The following is an 18,299-nucleotide window of genomic DNA, read 5'->3' as shown; positions in this document are numbered from 1 at the left end:
ATTTGAATTAGGTCACATTCATCGTCTGTTCTTTGATCATTAACTTTTTGGAAGTTTTAGGATGAGCCTAATAAATAATTACCTTTTTCTCCTGAGGTCAGAACTAGTTGAGAAGTTGATGGTAAAGTTAGGGCAGAACATGAGCTGGATTACTGAAAGTGCTGCCTTACAGAACATGGCTTAGAATGTGTGGCAGAACTAGAGTTGAACTTACCCTGTGGTCAGTGGCAGAGCTGGAAATCCCATGGGCTTCTGCCCTGGAAGTGTCTTGCAGCATAGATGAGGAGCAGAGCATGCTTCTCTACAGGCACCTAACAATGAAGAAGACTGAGCCATGTGCCCCTTCCTGTCCCTTAACTTACCCATCAGTCATTTCATGCTTTTCTCCCTGTTGGATGTTGCTCCATGTGGAAACAAATCCGGGAGAATGGAAGGAGGTTCCCCTCAACAGGGTTTACTTTTCTTTGGTACCTGATAAGAATTCTTTTCAAAGATTCATCAAGTGTACTTAATGTTTATAATTATTGGCTCTTTCAGGTCAAAGTTGCAATCCTGAAATATATTGAGTCTCTGGCCAGACAGATGGATCCAACAGATTTTGTAAACTCTAGTGAGACAAGGCTTGCTGTTTCTAGAATCATAACCTGGACAACAGAACCAAAGAGTTCAGACGTGAGAAAGGTATGTCCAAGAGAGCTGATGTATAATTACAGATTGTTCCTGGGCTTGTGTTAGAGAAATGTATTTAGAAACTTGCAAACCACACCACCCACCCACAAACTTTTGTCACTAAGACTCTGCTGTTGCCCTTTTCTCTCTCTGGCTCTGCCTAGTTTTGAATATAAAAATGAAAATCTGAAATGTTGCATGATTGGCTTATGGTTTTCCCAGGCATCTATTTTGTGTATTTTGTAATATGAAATCACTAGTAAATTAGTGTCTTTTACACAGATGTTTGTTTTCCTTATATCAGTTTGTAATATGTACCTTAAAGATGAAATTGCAGATCTAGGGCTAGCTGGCTGCTGGGTCCCTGATCGTAAAATGTGGTTGAAAAGCTTAATAAGATGTAATAGATTCTTAAAAAAGAGCGAACATCTTCCAATATGTAGCACATAAGTATGTGTGTGATATGTGAGTGTGTGCTTTTGTAATGGAATGTTACTTAAGTATTGCCTGCTATGGGTTGAAACATGTTTTAGATTCACATATTACCTCAGTTAGGGCCTGTGTGGGACAAACTAGCTTTGATCATAATGCCCACTCTCTGTGGACATGCACATTAGAATATTTGAACTAGGACTTATTGTCCTTACTTTTCTAATCAGAACATTACATACAATTTCAAATTATCAGCCTGAGGCTCCAAAAACCTCAACTTATTTTAATCCTAGCTCAAGCCAAATATAAATAGGAAATTAGAGTTATTGCCAGAAATCACTTCATTCATTTACTGTTTGAATGAGCTTCAACACTTGTTTTCAGTTATTTTGGATTATACAGTGTTACTTCACAAAGCTTTATCTCCACTGGCATGCTACTTTCCATGCCTGCCCCTTTTTCTCCTTGCCCATTGTGAGGTCTGCTTAACTCCTTGCCTTCACACCTAACTTACACTCAGGTTCTAGGACAATGATCCTGATCTTCAGAGGAGTTTGAAAAGATTTAGATTAAGTTCACAGTTCTGGCTGCAATTAAAATCGATGTCGATTTCTGAGCTCTGTTCCCAAGTAATTTGATTTAGTTAGTATAGGGTGGAGCCTAGACACTGTTGTTTTTTTGATTGGGGTTCCTTTCACTCGTGACTGATTTTTCATGCACAGACAAGGCCCAGTATTTTGGGCCACAGCCCTGGAACGAACCTCAAGACATACACACTGCTGATACTGTGTTGATCTGGTTGCTGCAAGTTCCCTTACTACGCAGTGTTGCTTCACAGTATCTTCGGGACTAGGCTTGGCCTCTCTGTTCCCTGGCATCTTCCCCTCCTCCCTCCTACCTTGTACCTAGAGTTCTTGTGCTTCCTCTAAACCCATTCTAGTGATTAGGGCCCTGTTACCCTGGGCACCTTCTTCAAACTGATGGAATACCTGCCTGGTTTTCTGTATATTGTCAGCTCATCACACTCTGTATTGATCATAGAAAGCTTCCTAGAGAAGCAAGATTCATCCTCAGTTGTGGAATATGGATGCAGTTTGCATAAGTGATGAGTTTAGGGGAGGAACAGTAGTCATGTGTAAGAAATGAGGTTTGTCTGGAACAGTGAAATAGACTGAAGCAGAGGGTTTGGGAAGTTGAGCAGTAAGGAGAATGTTTTGCTCACCCTGCATGCTTAGTGCCTGGCATATGCCTGGAGTAGCATAGTAGGCATTAATAGATATTTTGAATGAATTAATGAATGATAAACACCCATATGGAAATGATTTCGCTTCAAATGATACTTGAAGCCATCATTTTTTAAACTATAGTTTTGAAAGTTCCCTTCTTTTGACTTCTTCATTTGTTATCTATTGTATAACAAACTTCTACTTACTTAGCTTGAAACAAGACAGATCTATTATCTCACAGTAATAAATCTGGAACCTCGCGTGTGTTCTCTGGGCCTTCTGGTTAGTGTCTCGAAGGCTGATATCAAGATGTCATTTGGATCTGCAGTCTCATATGAGGCTGAGGTCTTCCAGCTCATTGGCTCTTGGCAGATTCTAGCCTCTTACAGGTGTAGAACTGAGCTGCCTGCTTTCTTGCTGAATATCAACGGGGAACCATTCTCAGCTAGTAGAGGCTGCCAGGAAGTTTGCTTGTTTAAAGCCATCGGGAGAATATATGAAGAAATAATATCTAAGAAACTCCCCAAATTTGATGAAAAACAGTGCCCATCTAAGTAGCCCAACAAACTAAGATTTTTTTAATAAAAGGATCCACTACACAGACACATCATATCTAACTGTTGAAAGCTGAAGAGAGAGACCTGAAAGCAGCACGAGGGGAGCAACTCATCCCATGCAGGAGATCCTTGATAAGATTAAAAGCTCATTTCTCATCAGAAACCACAGAAGACAGACGGGAGTGGATGACATCGAAAGGGCTGAAAGACAAAAAGCTGTCAGCCAAGAATTCTTCACTATTTGGCAAGACTCTTCTTCAAAAACAAAGGAGAAATTAAAACAAAGCCAGCCATAGAATCTCTCTCATTTTGAATCTCTCTGATGCCGTTTAAGGACTTGCCTGATTTGGTCAGGCCCACCCAGGATAATCTCCCTTTGGATTAACTCAAAGTCAACTGATTAGGGGTCTAAATTACATTTTTGAAAATCCCTCTGCCATGTAACACAATCATGGGAGTGATATCCATTATATTCACAAGTCCCGCTCACTCTGAGGGTGGGAGGGATTATATAGGGCACAATACATTTTGGGGAATCTTGGGGGCCATCATAGTGTCTTGACTACCAGGGCTTTGGTGTCTCTTTTAGAGGGTTGGCAGAAGGCTTCATAGTTACTTGATAATTCCCTCGCTCTTATTTTAGGATGGAGCTTTTTTACCTATCTCCGAAAATTGTGATATCGTTCAACTTACTTATCAGATGCATGTCTGTATTCTGGCACCCTCTAGATTTTTTTTTTTTTTTTTAATCATCCAAGATGTTTGTGTCTCTAAACTATTTGGCTTTCAGTAGGCATTCAGTGCTAACTAGTAAAGCATTACTATTTGATTCAAATAGGCATATCATAGCATAGTATTAAAATAGACGTCCTCAAACTTTACATTAGAACACTGCAGATTAATCTTTTTTGGAGGTATATTCACTTTTATTTAAATTCCCTGTTTTGATGTACCATCCATTGGACATTTTTAAATATAGTTGCTTTTGTAAGTGATGCAGCTGCCTTACCCAAGAATATGAGATGTTCTTGAAGCATTGTCAAAATGAATGTAGTGCCTAAACAAATTAAAATACTTAGAAATTGTGATATAGTATATATCACTGCTCTAAGATCTAAAATTATCATTATTTTAAATCTGTATAAAAATAAAACTAGGACCATTCCTATCTAGATAATTTAACACACTAAATGTAAAATACATGTCTGTATAAATAAACTTTGTTCTGCCTCATCCTTCATTTCCAGAGTTTTTTAAGGTTATATCAGGGATTATGGAAATCTTGGTGATTTTTAAAGCATGTTGTGTTCTTAAACCAAGTTCTGTTAATGTCCTGCTTTAATTGTTTTAGGGTAGGGTTATATTCTAAATGCAGAAGAGCCGTCCAGTCTGAAATGTATACAGTAAATTCTCTTATTAGACTCATCTCTAGAGAATATTTTATGTAAACAGTACCTGAGAACTTTTTCAGACAACATAATTCACTCTCGTAAGTCCATACAACTGTATTTGTGAAAGCACTTTTGAAGCATTTTAGACGGATACAAGTTGATATAGTCCAAATTCATTGATTTTAGCTTTTTAAAATATTTTTTCTTCTTAGCTCAGTATGTCGTGGTGTTTCACATTGTGGTGGGAGGGGTGCTTAAATTGTTAAGATATTTTTAAAACCAAAACACAGTCACCAGTGAAGTGTGCTTACCTCACTGAGGCTGGTTTGGACAAGATGAAAAAGCCCAACCCAGTCTATAACTGCCCTGCTTTATTCCAAAAGTCAACTCTTCCATTTCCTCGTTGTGGGATCCCTAACTGGTTTAGTTGTGTGATGTAACTACGCAGATGTACCCTAGCCTTTCTTATCCTGCTCCTTGTTGACGTAAGGTAATAAAATATATTACTGATAGAAAGAAGGTAGATTCTGGAGTTTGACCTCCATTTGATTTCTGCCTCTGCCACTTAATTGATGTTTACATTTTGGAATTTAGAATGCCTGTGCATTTGCTTATTATTTGTGATTCTCTTTGTCAAATGAAGCAAAAGATTTAGCCCCCAGACCTTGTTTTGAGAAGTGTGGGCAGTGAAGGCATGGCAAAGAAACCTAGAATTATAAAGATGCTGTTGGCTAGAGCAAGGAGAAGTATTAATATATAAATAGCCTTGAAAAGGTAAGATTTCTAATTGACTTTAAAAAAATACATGATTATAAAGGCAGCATGCCTCTATTCTGAAAGCTAAGGGTTTTACTATCAAATAACTGAATCTCAGCTTAACTGTGACTGTGAGTCTCTTTCAAATCTTTTTTTGTTGTTATTGTTGAGATGGAATCTCACTCTGTCACCCAGGTTGGAGTGCAGTGACACAATCTCGGTTCACTGCAACCTCCACCTCTGGGGTTCCAGTGACTCTCCTGCCTCAGCCTCCTGGGTAGCTGGGATCACAGACACATGCCACCACACTCAGCTAATTTTTGTACTTTAATAGAGGTGGGGGTTTCACCATGTTGGCCAGGCTGGTCTCAAACTCCTACCTCAGGGGATCTGCCCACCTCAGCCTCCCAAAGTTCTGGGATTACAGGCATGAGCCCCGGCACCTGGCCTCTTTCAAGTCTTGTTTTGACGTCTTCCATTTCATCACCTGAAGCAAGAATACTACTTTCAGGATTATTAAGTAAAAGACCTAATGATACTACTGAGGGTTAAAACTGGCAGCTACTGTTATTATTCTGATTCTTCCTAACTTTCAATCATGTGTGTCTCACTGATTTTATCTAAGAAGCCAAATGCTTTTACAGCTAACAGATTGCCATGGTTAGGCACTTTCTGCTTCTTTCTGATTCAATCCTCCCACCTTTCCTGTTTGCCAGTCCTCGCTTCAGCGTAGTCGAGTAGGTGAGGATTTCCCCACTAGGTCAACTTCAACCTGCTCTGGGCCTGGAGAAGGAAACTTGGAAGAAAGTTGTAAACAGGTAGATTGAAAACTGTGTACTAATTTCAAACAGCACACTTCACTGTTTGCTTTTTAGATTATTAATACCAGCTGCCCTTGAGAAGGCACTAGGAAGCTTTTGAGAAACCTAAAATTAATAATGTATGAGTGTGTATATGTGTGCCTGTGTCAATGTTTGTGTGGTGGTGTGTTTTATGATTAACTACCTTCTCAGTGGAATAGCCATGTTTGTGTCGACAACTACCGTATTTTAACAGAAGAGTAAAAAGGAGAGATAGTAGGCTGGCACAGTGGCACATGCCTGTAGTCCCAGCTACTTGGGAGGCTGAGGCAGGAGAATTGCAGGATTTTCAAGGCTGCAGTGCACAGTGATCATGCCTGTGAATAGCCACTGTACTCCAGCCTAGGCAACATAGTGAGACCCCCATCTCTTAAAAAAAAAAAAAAAAAGAAAGAGAGAGATACCAAATGAGAAATGTCTGACAGTTTTGAAATAGTTTCTCTTTGGTGTCTTTACGAAGCAATTTTTAAGGACAGTATGAAGGGATCAGTGAGTTGTTTAATAAATTGGAAAATTCTGCTTTTCCTCTCAAATTTTGTTTTCCCAAATTATTAGGAACACTGAAGTATTTGGCAAAGTGTTATTTTGCTCTGATCTGCTAGGAAGAATTCCTTTCTGGTATAAGGTGTGCAACATTCAAGACAGTTGATGTCCCTGAGAGTTCTCTTCAGACAGTAACAGTGAGATGTGAAGAACCTTTTACAAACTCCACCCCTCAAATTCTTCAATGAGAGGCCGGGTGTGGTGGCTCACGCCTGTAATCCTAGCACTTTGGGAGGCCAAGGTGGGTGGATCACCTGAGGTCAGGAGTTCAAAACTAGCCTGGCCATCATGGTGAAACCCTATCTTTAAAAAATAAAAATAAAAATTCTTCAATGAGGATGTGTGTGAGAATCATTTCATTTTAAGTTGCCATTGATCCTTAAAATAAATTGCCGTAGGGTTGCCCGTTAGAAAATGTCAGCAGTACTCAGTTTTTCATCTGGCTGCCTAATGGTCTTTGCCTCTTACAAAGACAACAGTGCAGATACGCAGACAAGAACCGTGGCATACTCCGCTTTTTGAGTCACTAGTGAACATGAGCGATGCCCCAGGCTTTTTCTAAGTTCATCTTTCCAACCTAGTTCCATATCTGGAATTACTTGTTTAATGAGATCATATCATTGATGGTAGTGATAAATATAACCCAGTTTTCCTCCTTGCTTGGATTCCATATTTTAACCAACCATATTCAGAGGGTTGGAAATAAAATATTTGAGAACTGCGTAACAGTCTAATTTCTTGTAAAACTGTGATATAAAATCTTTTAAACATTGGATACTTGTCCCGGGCACTGTGATGTATGCCTGTAGTCCCAGCTACTCCAGAGACTGAGGCGGTAGGATCGGTTGGAGCCCAGGAGTTCGAGGCTGCAGTGCACTATGATTGGACCTGTAAATAACTACTGCACTCCAGCACGGGCAACATAGTGAGACCCCATCTCTTAAAAAAAAAAAAAAAAAAAAAAAATGTATATTTAAATGAAACTTTCTACCAGTTTCTAGAACTTGGATTTTATTTTTAAAAGATTTTACTTTGGAAACACTTTAAGCTACTAAGTTTATAATTTGCTTCATGAAAAGCCTCAAGTTAGCTTGTAACATTAGATAACATCATTCTGGGAAGAAATATTGTCTCTTAGATAAAGGCAGGGGCACATTTCACATAAAAAAACACACTATTCAAGAATGCAATCATATATTTTATAACTTTCAAATGCCATTTTCAATCAACAAAATTTAAGTGCCAGTACTTTTGAATTAACTTGATGGCATTGATGTGTTTTTCCTACTACAATTCTAGGCTGCTGCTTTCTTTCTCCTTGTAGAACCTTATTTCTCTGCATGCGTTGTTTTTTTCTAACACCTAATACAGTGTTTTTAAAAAATACACACGTTACTTTGCATGAGTTTTGGAAATTGTTCTATTATACAAATATACATATCAAATTAATAGTACATTAAATTGATGGTGAAATAGATTCCTTCAGATTATTTATTTAAAATGTTTCCAAAATGAAATATAGAAAAATATATTTTAGTACAGTCAATAATGAATGCTTTTTGCCCATGTCATAAAAATATTTTGACCACTTATGATTTAATTTGGGTGGAAAAGCTATTTTGACTGTATTTGAAATTAAAGGTGAAAAAAGTAATGTGCTTTTGCCCAATGCTGTGCTTAATGAATGATTTCAAAATGTTAAAGTGATTTTTGATTATATTTTCAAATTCATAATTCTTATTTTTGGTTAAATACCTTTGGGTTTTTGTATTTCTTTTCCTTCTCCATGGACAGAATAGTACTTTTGTCCTAACTGGACCTTCGCTAATTTTAACATTGTAAAAGCATTGAAATATTTTGTGATATTTAATTCCAAAACTCTCTGCAAGCACATTTTTGTGTAATATTCTATGTCATGGAAAAAAATTCTGAATAATTACCACAATTTAAAAAATTATAGTCCTTGGAAAGACTCTGTTGGTAAAGTCTTTATGGTTAAAAATGATAAAGAGGTGATTGTATTCACTGAAACCGTTTTTTGTGTCTTTTTCTTGACTCTTAGAAATTAATAAGAGATGCCAATTAGCATTTGCTAAAATTTTTTTTGGCTTAGCTTTTGTAAATCAAAACTATTGTAATTAATTCCACAGGCATTGTGCTTTAGGCTCAGATTGCCTGCTACTAAATCTATAGAAAGCACATCACTTACTAGAAGCCTGAGTCTCACTCACCACTGTTGTTTCAGCTCATTGCTTTGCCTACCTCGCTACCACAGTCATTACAAGCAGGCTTGCAGTGTGTTGACTCAATTAATAAACAAAAGTAGAACATTTTCCAAAAGGCAGAAGAGCACATCCAGTTTGCTTCTCAGAACTCTCTCTCCTTGGCTTATAAGTATAAAAGTAGAAGTTTTTCAGAGGTATTTATACTCTTTTTTCTAGTGTTTCTTGGTAAAGAGGAGTGTGGCTTCTCAAGATCCCTAATGCAGCATGTTTGAAAATTTGTGCTTTCAGGGTGCACTGAGGTCCCTGTTCAGTTCTGAATTATTAAAGTAGGATCAATCTTAAACTTTAAAAAAATTTTTTTGTTTCATTTACCCATTTAGCAGCTTCCTTCCTAGTACCGACCAACAAAAGAAAAGTTCTAGGAATTTATTATTAATATGCTGTGGAATTCCAAGGCCAGGGCATTAAAATGAAGCCAGGGTTTATTTTCCAGGTTGAAGTCAGACTATTTACGATTGACAATATTTTCTTCAGATGCTTTTTGTTTTTGATGCCTAGAATGCCCTCTTATTAGTGATTCTACTTATAAAAATATTTTTAAAAAAACAATTTTAAATCAACATTTTGATGAAGGACCACTATTGTACATTATATAAATTAATCATGGTTCCTTTTTCTAGGCAGCGCAAATTGTGCTCATCTCTCTGTTTGAACTGAATACTCCTGAATTTACCATGTTACTTGGTGCCTTGCCAAAAACATTCCAGGATGGTGCCACCAAACTCCTGCATAACCACCTCAAGAATTCCAGTAACACCAGTGTGGTGAGTGCTTTGGTCCCAGCTGGTGCCTGTGTGATGTCCATGACCTCTGGGTAACCCTTACTTAGAACCTACTCTAATGGAATAGCCCAGTTCCTTGTCCTCTTTCAGTAAATGTTGAGCATCCTGAGGATGGGGCCATCATAAGCCCAGCGAGTGAATGAATCTGGTATTTAAGTATAACCTTTTCTCTTAGGTTGTTCAGCTACATTTTCACTAGGTTATCCAATTTGTCATTCGTTCACTGAGTTGGTCTTATTTTTCAACACTGTAAAGATGCAAATTCTGAGTTGTGTCTTTCACTCTAGCACAACCAACATCCATCATTCGACTCCAGGAGTGCCTGTATGATGATTACTCGTTTTTGGTTCATATGCACTTAAAATTGGCCTTATGATTCCGAAAAAAAAAAAAAATACCATTCTGGGCAGATTCTATCCATTTATTTACATGTGGGTTAAAAGACCAAGGGAAGAATAGAACAATATTCTATATACAGCCCTTGAATAACGATGCCTATTCTGCTTCACCTCAGGGCTCTCCAAGCAATACGATTGGCCGGACACCCTCCCGACACACCAGCAGCAGGACCAGCCCCCTGACCTCACCCACCAACTGTTCCCATGGGGGTCTGTCTCCAAGGTAAGGACACTCCTTTACTTTCCACAGAAGTAAAGAAACTAAAGCACCTTAGTTGCAGTGCAGCCTATTTCTAAATTTTTAGACTAAGCTAAGTAACAAAAAAGAATATTAAGTATCAAGAACCATGGGTTTTAGTCCTCACTCAAATTGTAACTGTATAATCTTATGCAAAGATTATGCAAATCTTAACTTACCATCTTCTGTGATGGTAAGATGAGTGGTATGTGCTGAGTGTTCTCTGTGGTTCTTGTACCTCTAAACACTCACTAGTCCCTAATAGTACCCTCAACTGAAAGTTTGCATTTAGTACTGTTTTACATAGAATCCATGTTACATAAAATCCAGCTCATTACCTGTTCTGCAAGTGATAGAACCTGAAGGTATTTAGTCATCTAAGCAAACTTGTTATAGTCAGTTACATCAAGTCTGGGGTAGTTTTTCAACCAAGTGGTCATTCTAAACATAGTTGCTCTCATGTTTGAAGCCAAATGCAGCTCTGAAAGACTGTGATTTAGAATATGGGAACTAAAATTGGATCAACATTTCATACTCTTGTTGGCACCATGCAAACATTGACCTTACAGAAGCTGAAGCAGTGACTTAAAAAGAGAAACTACTAGCCAGGCACGGTGGCTCACACCTATAATCCCAGCATTTTGGGAGGCTGAGGTGGGCAGATCATGAAGTCAGGGGTTCGAGACCAGCCTGACCAACATGGTGAAACCCAGTCTGTACTTAAAAATACAAAATTTATCTGGGTGTGGCGGTGCACACGTGTAATCCCAGCTACTTGGGAGGCTGAGTCAGGAGAACTGCCTGAACCCAGGAGGCAGAGGTTGCGGTGAGCCGAGATTGCGCCATTGCACTCCAGCCTGGGTGACAGAGTGGGACTCTGTCTCAAAAAAAAAAAAAAAAAAGAGAAACTACTTTGTCTTGGGATCTTTAGATAATACTTCAGCATCTGACCAGAGCCTTTAGAAGTCTGCTTGGTGGCTTTAGTGACCACCTCACATGGGCTGGAAGTTACCCATGGCCCCACTCAAAGTAGTTGCCGGAATTTTTAGGAAAGAGCCAGTGTTTGGACCAGAAAGGGGCACACGTGCTCTGTTTGTCTACAAGAAGCCTAACTCTTTGGGATCACTAACAATACAAACCAGGAAGCTTTTGTTCTGAGGAGTGCTGACACCAAGATCTTAAAATGAAATGAAAATACCACCACATGCTTTTTTCCCTTAATGGTTACCTCATTCCTAAGAAGACATCAAAACATAATTGCTTTTATATTTGGTTTTTTAAATGATCAAGAATCTCCCACACTTCTTCCTTATCACTGAAGTTTTCTAATTCCTCATTTCCTTTAAATACTTTGGAACATAAGAAGTTTGCAGTTTATCTTCTATACCTATTTTACCTTGCTGTTTAAATTGCCCTTATGTTTACTCCCCCAGAATGTCCCTCTGCACTATATTTAGGCAGACTACAATATGATATTATGTCTCCAGATTTGGTCTGTGTCTTGACTTCAACAGGCTGTTACAATTAAACAATTGAAACCAGAGACTAATGAAAATATGCTTGGCTTTCCCAGGTGTGACTGAGGTTCAGCCATTTTTTTTTCTTATGCTACCATCTGTATCTAAAGAATATGGTGGTCCAGTGATGACAGTAAAATCATAAAATTATCTTTCCTAGTGGAGAAAGTTTTGTGGAAAACTTAATTCTCTATAAAAATTGTTGTCTCTGTCTAGAAGAGATAACCTATGTAACATTAATTGGGAAGTCTTTTCTCCCATAATACATAGTTCATGCATCTTATCTTTTAGTTATTGCATTCTTAGGGTGCCACATTCTTTAGGTAAAAAGTCGAAAGGTATAACTCAAATTAAGCATTTTATTATTATTTGTGCTACTAATCTAAGTAAAAGCTTGGTAGTGCTGTTAATATCATTCATCAGAGCTAAGAACTGGCTAAATCAATCTTCATGGGTCCTCAAGTCATTAAAAATTTTGCTTTTCAAGGTCATTATTCCTTCTTAATTGGCCTCAATTTAATTTTTAGTTATAGTTACAGATCAGTGGAAAAAACGAAGAGATTTATTTTCAATATTAAATAATTCATGTGTAGTCTAAATATTATCTTGTTATCAAATTCTTCTTTAGGGAATTATTTATGTAGTTTCTTTTTGGTAGAAAAAATTTTTTTAAAACTTGCCATCATTCAGTGCGTAAATAGCACGATGGCCTTAGCCAATTGGAGCTCACAGGAGAAATGATTTTTCTCACAACTGAAACTGTCTAGCAGTGGGAAAAACTGCGTCATGTTATCATGTCACTAGAACTATTCAAATAGGCTATGTATTTTCTAACAGGAAAATGATAAAAGACATGGATTCTTGCACTAAATAGAATTGACTAAGTTACCTCATTCTAAGGAGACTACAGACAGGTAGACAGATCTGTTGTATATAGTCTCAGCTATTTTTCTGAGCATTGCTCTTGAAGTGTTGATTTTCTGTGACCTGCCATTCCTTTGAGTTGTCTTGACCAGACAGTGTTAGTTTTTTATTCTGTAGGGGAAAAGCTATTACCAATTATTTGTTTTCAGTCAATTTTTTTTTTTTTTTTTTTGAGACCAAGTCTTACTCTGTTGCTCAGGCTGGAGTGCAGTGGCATGATTTCGGCTCACTGCAACCTCTGCCTCCTGGATTCAAGCAATTCTCATGCCTCAGCCTCCCAGGTAGCCAGGACTACAGGCATACACCACCATGCCTGACTAATTTTTGTATTTTTAGTTGAGATGGAGTCTCGAACTCCTGACCTGAGGTGATCTGCCCGACTCTGCCTCCCAAAAGTGCTGGAATTACTAATACAGTGAGCCACTGCACCTGGCCTGTTTTCAGTCTATTTTAACTGTCAATATGAAATTTTTTTAGTCCAAAAATTCTATACTTGGATCATGATGAGAATCAGAAACCATTCTAAAATGATAAATCTGATAGTTTTTAAAAAATATCACTAGTGGCCAGACATGGTGACTGATGCCTGTACTCTCAGCACTTTGGGAGGCCAAGATGGGGGGATTGCTTCAGCCCAGGAGTTTGAGACTAGTCTGGGCAACATAGTGACACCCTGTTTCTACAAAGAATAAAAATTAGCCAGACATGGTGGCATACACCTGTGGTCTCAGCTACTTGGGAGGCTGAGGTGGGAGGATTCCTTGAGCCAGGACAGGGAGGCTGCATTGAGCCATCGTCATGCCACTGCACTCCCGTCTGGACAACAGAATGAGACCCTGTCTTTAATATATATATATATTTAATATAATATATATATATATTACCAGTGAGGCAGTTGTTTTTTTATCAACCCAGTAATAGTAGAGATGCTGTAGATAATAGGTGAAACTTTTGTAAAACATTCCATTACATTTCTGTGTGAAAGAATAAACCACCTATTACCAACTAATACACAAATACTACTTGGTATTTGGAGAAGAGATCTATGTGCTAGGTTCTTTCATTGTGAAAGACATATTTATATTTTACCTTGTGATTTTATGGTAAATGAAAAACAGAGTTGCAAGGAGCTTCAGAAATAATCTGGTCTGCTATGTGTTCTCAGCAGACATATCATAGAGCAGATGATTCTGTGTAAATAGCGTGTATGTCCCTAGCAATAGGAAGTAATTGTTAGTGATCCTCTTGTCAGAGGATCCAGAGTATGGATAGAATCAAAGTTGCGCTTAACAGGGTGACCCCACTGCACACTCAGAGGTGGGTGGGTCTGCTGCTCCTTCCCCAAGCAGAGGCCCAGCCTGAGGAGTCACCTGCATTCCTCCTATGCCCCCACCTGCAACCCAGTGTGTGCCCCACAAAGGCCAATGTGTCTCTAGGCCTCTGTACCGCAGTGACTTCGCATCTCAGTACCTTATTTTCCTTATAAAGCAGGGCCATACCTGTGCTCAGGGGAGACTAGCATGCAGAGGCTCCTGCTGTGGGGACACCAATGCATGCCAGTGGCAGGCAGGGCTGCTCTGTAGGTGCCTGGTGCTGATGCCGTGAGCTCCACCCGCGGCCTTACCCCTGTCACCAGCCAGCCCAGCTCCTCGCTTTCCCAGTCTCTTTCTCCATGTTTTTGAATTGCAGCAGTTGTTAGAACTTTCCTTCAGGGCCTCTGCAAGCCCAGACACCCAGTGACATTTGTGAAGGGAGGATGAATACTTGCGTTCCCCCAAAAGTTTCAGTTCTCATACTAGGTGATATGAGCAGAAAGATTTAGTTTTTATGACCCTGTACTCTGAGCTAGCCAGCTGAGACTTAACACACTAGCCCTCTAGTGGTGCTGCTGTTTCAGAAGGAAACAACTGTGCTGTCTCTGAATGCCATCCAACTGGATCACAGCCTCAGAGAATGCACTGCTCCACGCTGGAGTGCTCTGAGCAGAGTAACTCAGTCTCTGAGTCTTCCTGCTGGAGTCCTTCTGGTCCCCTTTGAATTGAGGACCCATGATTCTTCTTTGGTTCTTTCTAAAATAACTGATGAGTTAGTTATCTGAAGGTGAACATCCATATTTTCTTGTGTATCGTGCTTGTTATGTCCATCCCAGTGCATGCAGATACACACACCCCCTCATACTCACACATACACACAATCTCACACGTAGACACGCTTGGAATCTCATGTGATTTTAAGTAGTAAACACATTCCATGGTTGGGAGGGGAAAGAATAAAGCGGTCTCATTGAGGACCAAATTGTAAAACAAAATTTGTTCTTTTCTCTGTATGATGAAGTGCTAATTTTGCTCCGATTAATTTTAATAGAACTTTGTCAAGGAAAGAGGAGACTAAGACACTTGGTGTGTAGTGCTTTCCTCCTCCCCTTTGCTTTTTGTATTTCTCTCTCTGATTTTCCTCTTCTGATCACTGCAGTCGGTTATGGGGTTGGAGTGCCGACGGGTTAGCGAAGCACCCACCTCCCTTTTCTCAGCCTAACTCCATCCCCACCGCTCCCTCCCACAAGGCTCTCAGGCGCTCTTACTCTCCCAGGTAACAAGCTACCTGTCAAACTTGTCCGAGGTGTCACAATATTATTGCATTTCCAAGGTCGTCTCAGGTCTTTGGGAAAGCCTCTAAGCTACCTCCAGTGTGGTCCCTTCCTTGGTGTCACCTAGCAGGAGTAGAGCCTTGGTGAGAAGTGTGAGCAGGTGCGTGATCTTTGCCAAATCTCAGAAGTATGGTTCCTGCTGTGTCACAGAGACAGATGACCCTTGATAACCTGACCAGATTCATCGCCACCTGCTGTGGGCCTTTCTGCACAGTGCAGTGCTCAGGCCCCAGAAGGAGCTCAGGAATTGCTGTGAGGTCAGCGTGGGCATCAGTGGGAGCAGTTTCTTTAGCATGCATCTGAAGTACAGAAGGCATTTCCCTCAGAAGCCAAAGAGACCTACTCTTTCCCAAACCACACCTGTCACTCTCAGCCATGCTATTGACTATATATAGCTGATTTCTTTCCTAACATACTGTCATATGGGGGTAGTCTGAGCATACAGATCCAGAAAGGAATCCCCAAGAGGCAGGGTAACTGTTAACAGCTCACTGAGGATGCCCTGCCTCTAAGAAGAAGAACTGTCAGTCACCTCACACACCCCCACAGTTGATGCTGAGTGTGGCATTGTGGACACTGGTGTTATGCAACGGTGTTAGGAGTCTGGAAGAAGGGGTGTGCTTCCCTCAGATGCTGACAGACGGTTAATCTGTGGTACAAAGAACAGTCCACATAGTACTGCACATGTCTGTTTCAGGGTCTCTTGGAGGTCCTTTTATAAGGTCCAGAGATCAGATAATCTCTTCCCTAGAAACCTGTTAGAGCACCAGGCAGTACAGCTGTCATTGTGCTTTGTGAGATGAGTTTCTACCCTCTATGATAGAAGGTGTGATAGGAAAAGGATTAAAAAAAAAAAATGGGCTGTTACTTTTGAAATGCTTCATATAGCTTTTGTGCAGATTTGCATTCTGACTTTTGTGGAATACAAATAATCTACATAGTGAAGCCAAAAACAGTAAATGAAATATGTTAACAAAGGAAAGCTGTTATACCTCTGAAAGCCACTTCTAAAATGTACAGAGAACCCTGCGATGAATGTTTCTAGATACACAAGGTTAGGGCAAGCAGATGAGGAGACAGCTGCTGTCTTTAATTTTAACAAAGCAGGTCACTCCTTTGTCTTTCTTTTTTTTTAAGGTTAGCTGTTCCTCCAAGTGTAAGATCAATTGGTTGACTGTCTCCCAGTATGTTGATCTGCATCCTCTCATGGGCACTCACTTCACCACCAGCAAGCCATCAGAATTGCCCTCCAGACCACATCCCATTCCTAGGATCACCTTTCACATATATACACAACAATACATGTTGACCTAACTCATTAAAAGAGAATGCATAACAAATACTTACAACTACTTCTTTTGCCCTTGGAGACAGAGATAGTTGACTAGAGACTTATACATTTAGAAACCTATTGGTTACATAAAACTAAGGGAATCTATATATCTGTCTCTTTCCTCTGTGCCAAAATCCTATTGATTCCGTAACAAGGAATGACTGTCCTTATTCTATGCATTGTATCCTTTCCCTACAAAATGACAAAGAAGGCAGACTTCTCTCTCCAGTTTCTCTCTTCTTGGAGACCTGGCCCCATGCTCTCCTCCCTACCCACACCATGGATCCTTTAGTGGGCAAGCCCAGGGCTGCATTCAGCTTCCATGTTGGGTGGCATGGCCTCACCTTAAGTCAGTGACTATTGACTGATTAAGCAATTCTCCCTAATCTTAAATACCCTAAGGGAGCCCTTCTGAAGTCTAACCAGAGTGTTTACAGGTGACCAGGGCCTGACCTTTAACCCTAGGAGTATGTTCTGGAGTTGTCTCAGGGCTGGAACAAGACAGGCTATGGGGCAGATGGCAGATTGAGGTTTCCCCAGGTCTCTTCTCAGTCAGCTTCTAAGGCTGTCCTGCTGTGCTGCCCCTTATATACTGCTTGTGAGGACACACTATCTACCCTGCCTGATGATGGCTTTCATGGGAAGTTCTTTTTCCTATAAGTGAGAACTTAACAGTTACTGATTTGGAAAAATACAAATCAAGCCACAGCATAAAGATAGCAAAGAAAGTAGCATGGTCCACTTCCTGTTAGAGGTAAACAGTTACGTCTCTCACCTGGAGCTCACAGTTTTAGCTTCATACCAAGGAGATACTTCAAACCTCAAGCTAGTAAGTCTAAAAGAAGACACCTTCGATTGTTCTTGGTTCTGCAAATGGTGCTCCTGAATTGGGAGTGGGAGTTGGTTTATTAATTGAAAGTGAGAAAAAGGAAATTACCTGGCAGAATCCTTTATTTTCCTATTTTAAAAATAAAAGAGGCTATTGTAAGAGTGAAGTGATGTGAACTGAAATGAAATAATTTTTAAGAAAGTTCAGGTTAAGAATAATGAGATGAATTATCTGAAAGCTGACATTATCTGAAGCGACATAATGGAAAATAATATTGTGACATCCCTTAAAAAACTTGAACGTTCTGCCAGACTTCCTCTTGTTCATCCCATCATTCAGTTTTTTGGATTTTTTTTCTTTTGCATGGGCTATGCTGTTATTTTTGGTTGTTGTGATTAAAAGTATTTTAAGGCTTTTTTTTTTTACATGTTGCATATATATATTTTTTGTTTGAGTCATAATACTCAGTCTTTATATATGAAAAATAAGTGTACTGGCCAGATGTATAAATGCCTTGTATTGTGATATTCTCAGAAGGAGGAGGGGAGCCTCTGGCCCCTCGGTCATGTCTTCCTCACATCTAAGGAGTGTTGCCTTTTTGACAGACAGCCTTGTGAAGGTAGAAGAGGTTGAGATCTTCAATTCTGTTCAGGTTTTTTATTTTACCTCCTGTCAGTTATAGACCTGGAATTTCAACAGCAAACCTGTTCAAGGTTCACATTTCTTTTTGTTTGATGCTCAAGTCAATCTTGGTGAGTTGAAATTTTTTTTGTGAACTCTCCAAATACAGTTGGGTTGTGTATTTTCTTTCATTCATCAGGAAAGGTAGATTTTATCTGGGCCATATTTACAATTCTAGACAAATAGCTCCCATCTTGGAGAGTGTGGTCAGCTCTTGGGTTCTAGAACCTA

The 18,299-nt window shown here is 39.5% G+C and overlaps 1 protein-coding gene across 7 annotated transcripts in view; it reads left to right on the top strand.

Moving 5' to 3' along the window:
- Positions 1–18,299, top strand: part of CLASP1 (cytoplasmic linker associated protein 1) — a 284,571-nt gene that overhangs the window by 231,615 nt on the left and 34,657 nt on the right. For 6 of the 7 annotated variants that reach the window (XM_064382848.1, XM_064382847.1, XM_064382843.1 and 3 more), the window contains 3 exons: positions 538–681; positions 9,340–9,483; positions 10,016–10,122. In XM_064382848.1, coding sequence (XP_064238918.1) covers positions 538–681; positions 9,340–9,483; positions 10,016–10,122 — 395 coding nt within the window. Of the gene's footprint in view, positions 1–537; positions 682–9,339; positions 9,484–10,015; positions 10,123–15,050; positions 15,168–18,299 lie in introns of all 7 variants that reach the window. The other variant, XM_064382842.1, reaches the window with a different exon arrangement.

Source organism: Aotus nancymaae, unplaced genomic scaffold (genome assembly GCF_030222135.1).
Source record: "Aotus nancymaae isolate 86718 unplaced genomic scaffold, 86718_ANA_hifiasm-v0.15.2.pri h1tg000029l, whole genome shotgun sequence".
In the NCBI taxonomy this organism is placed as follows: Eukaryota; Metazoa; Chordata; class Mammalia; order Primates; family Aotidae; genus Aotus; species Aotus nancymaae.
This window is presented reverse-complemented; position numbering and strand designations above follow the sequence as displayed.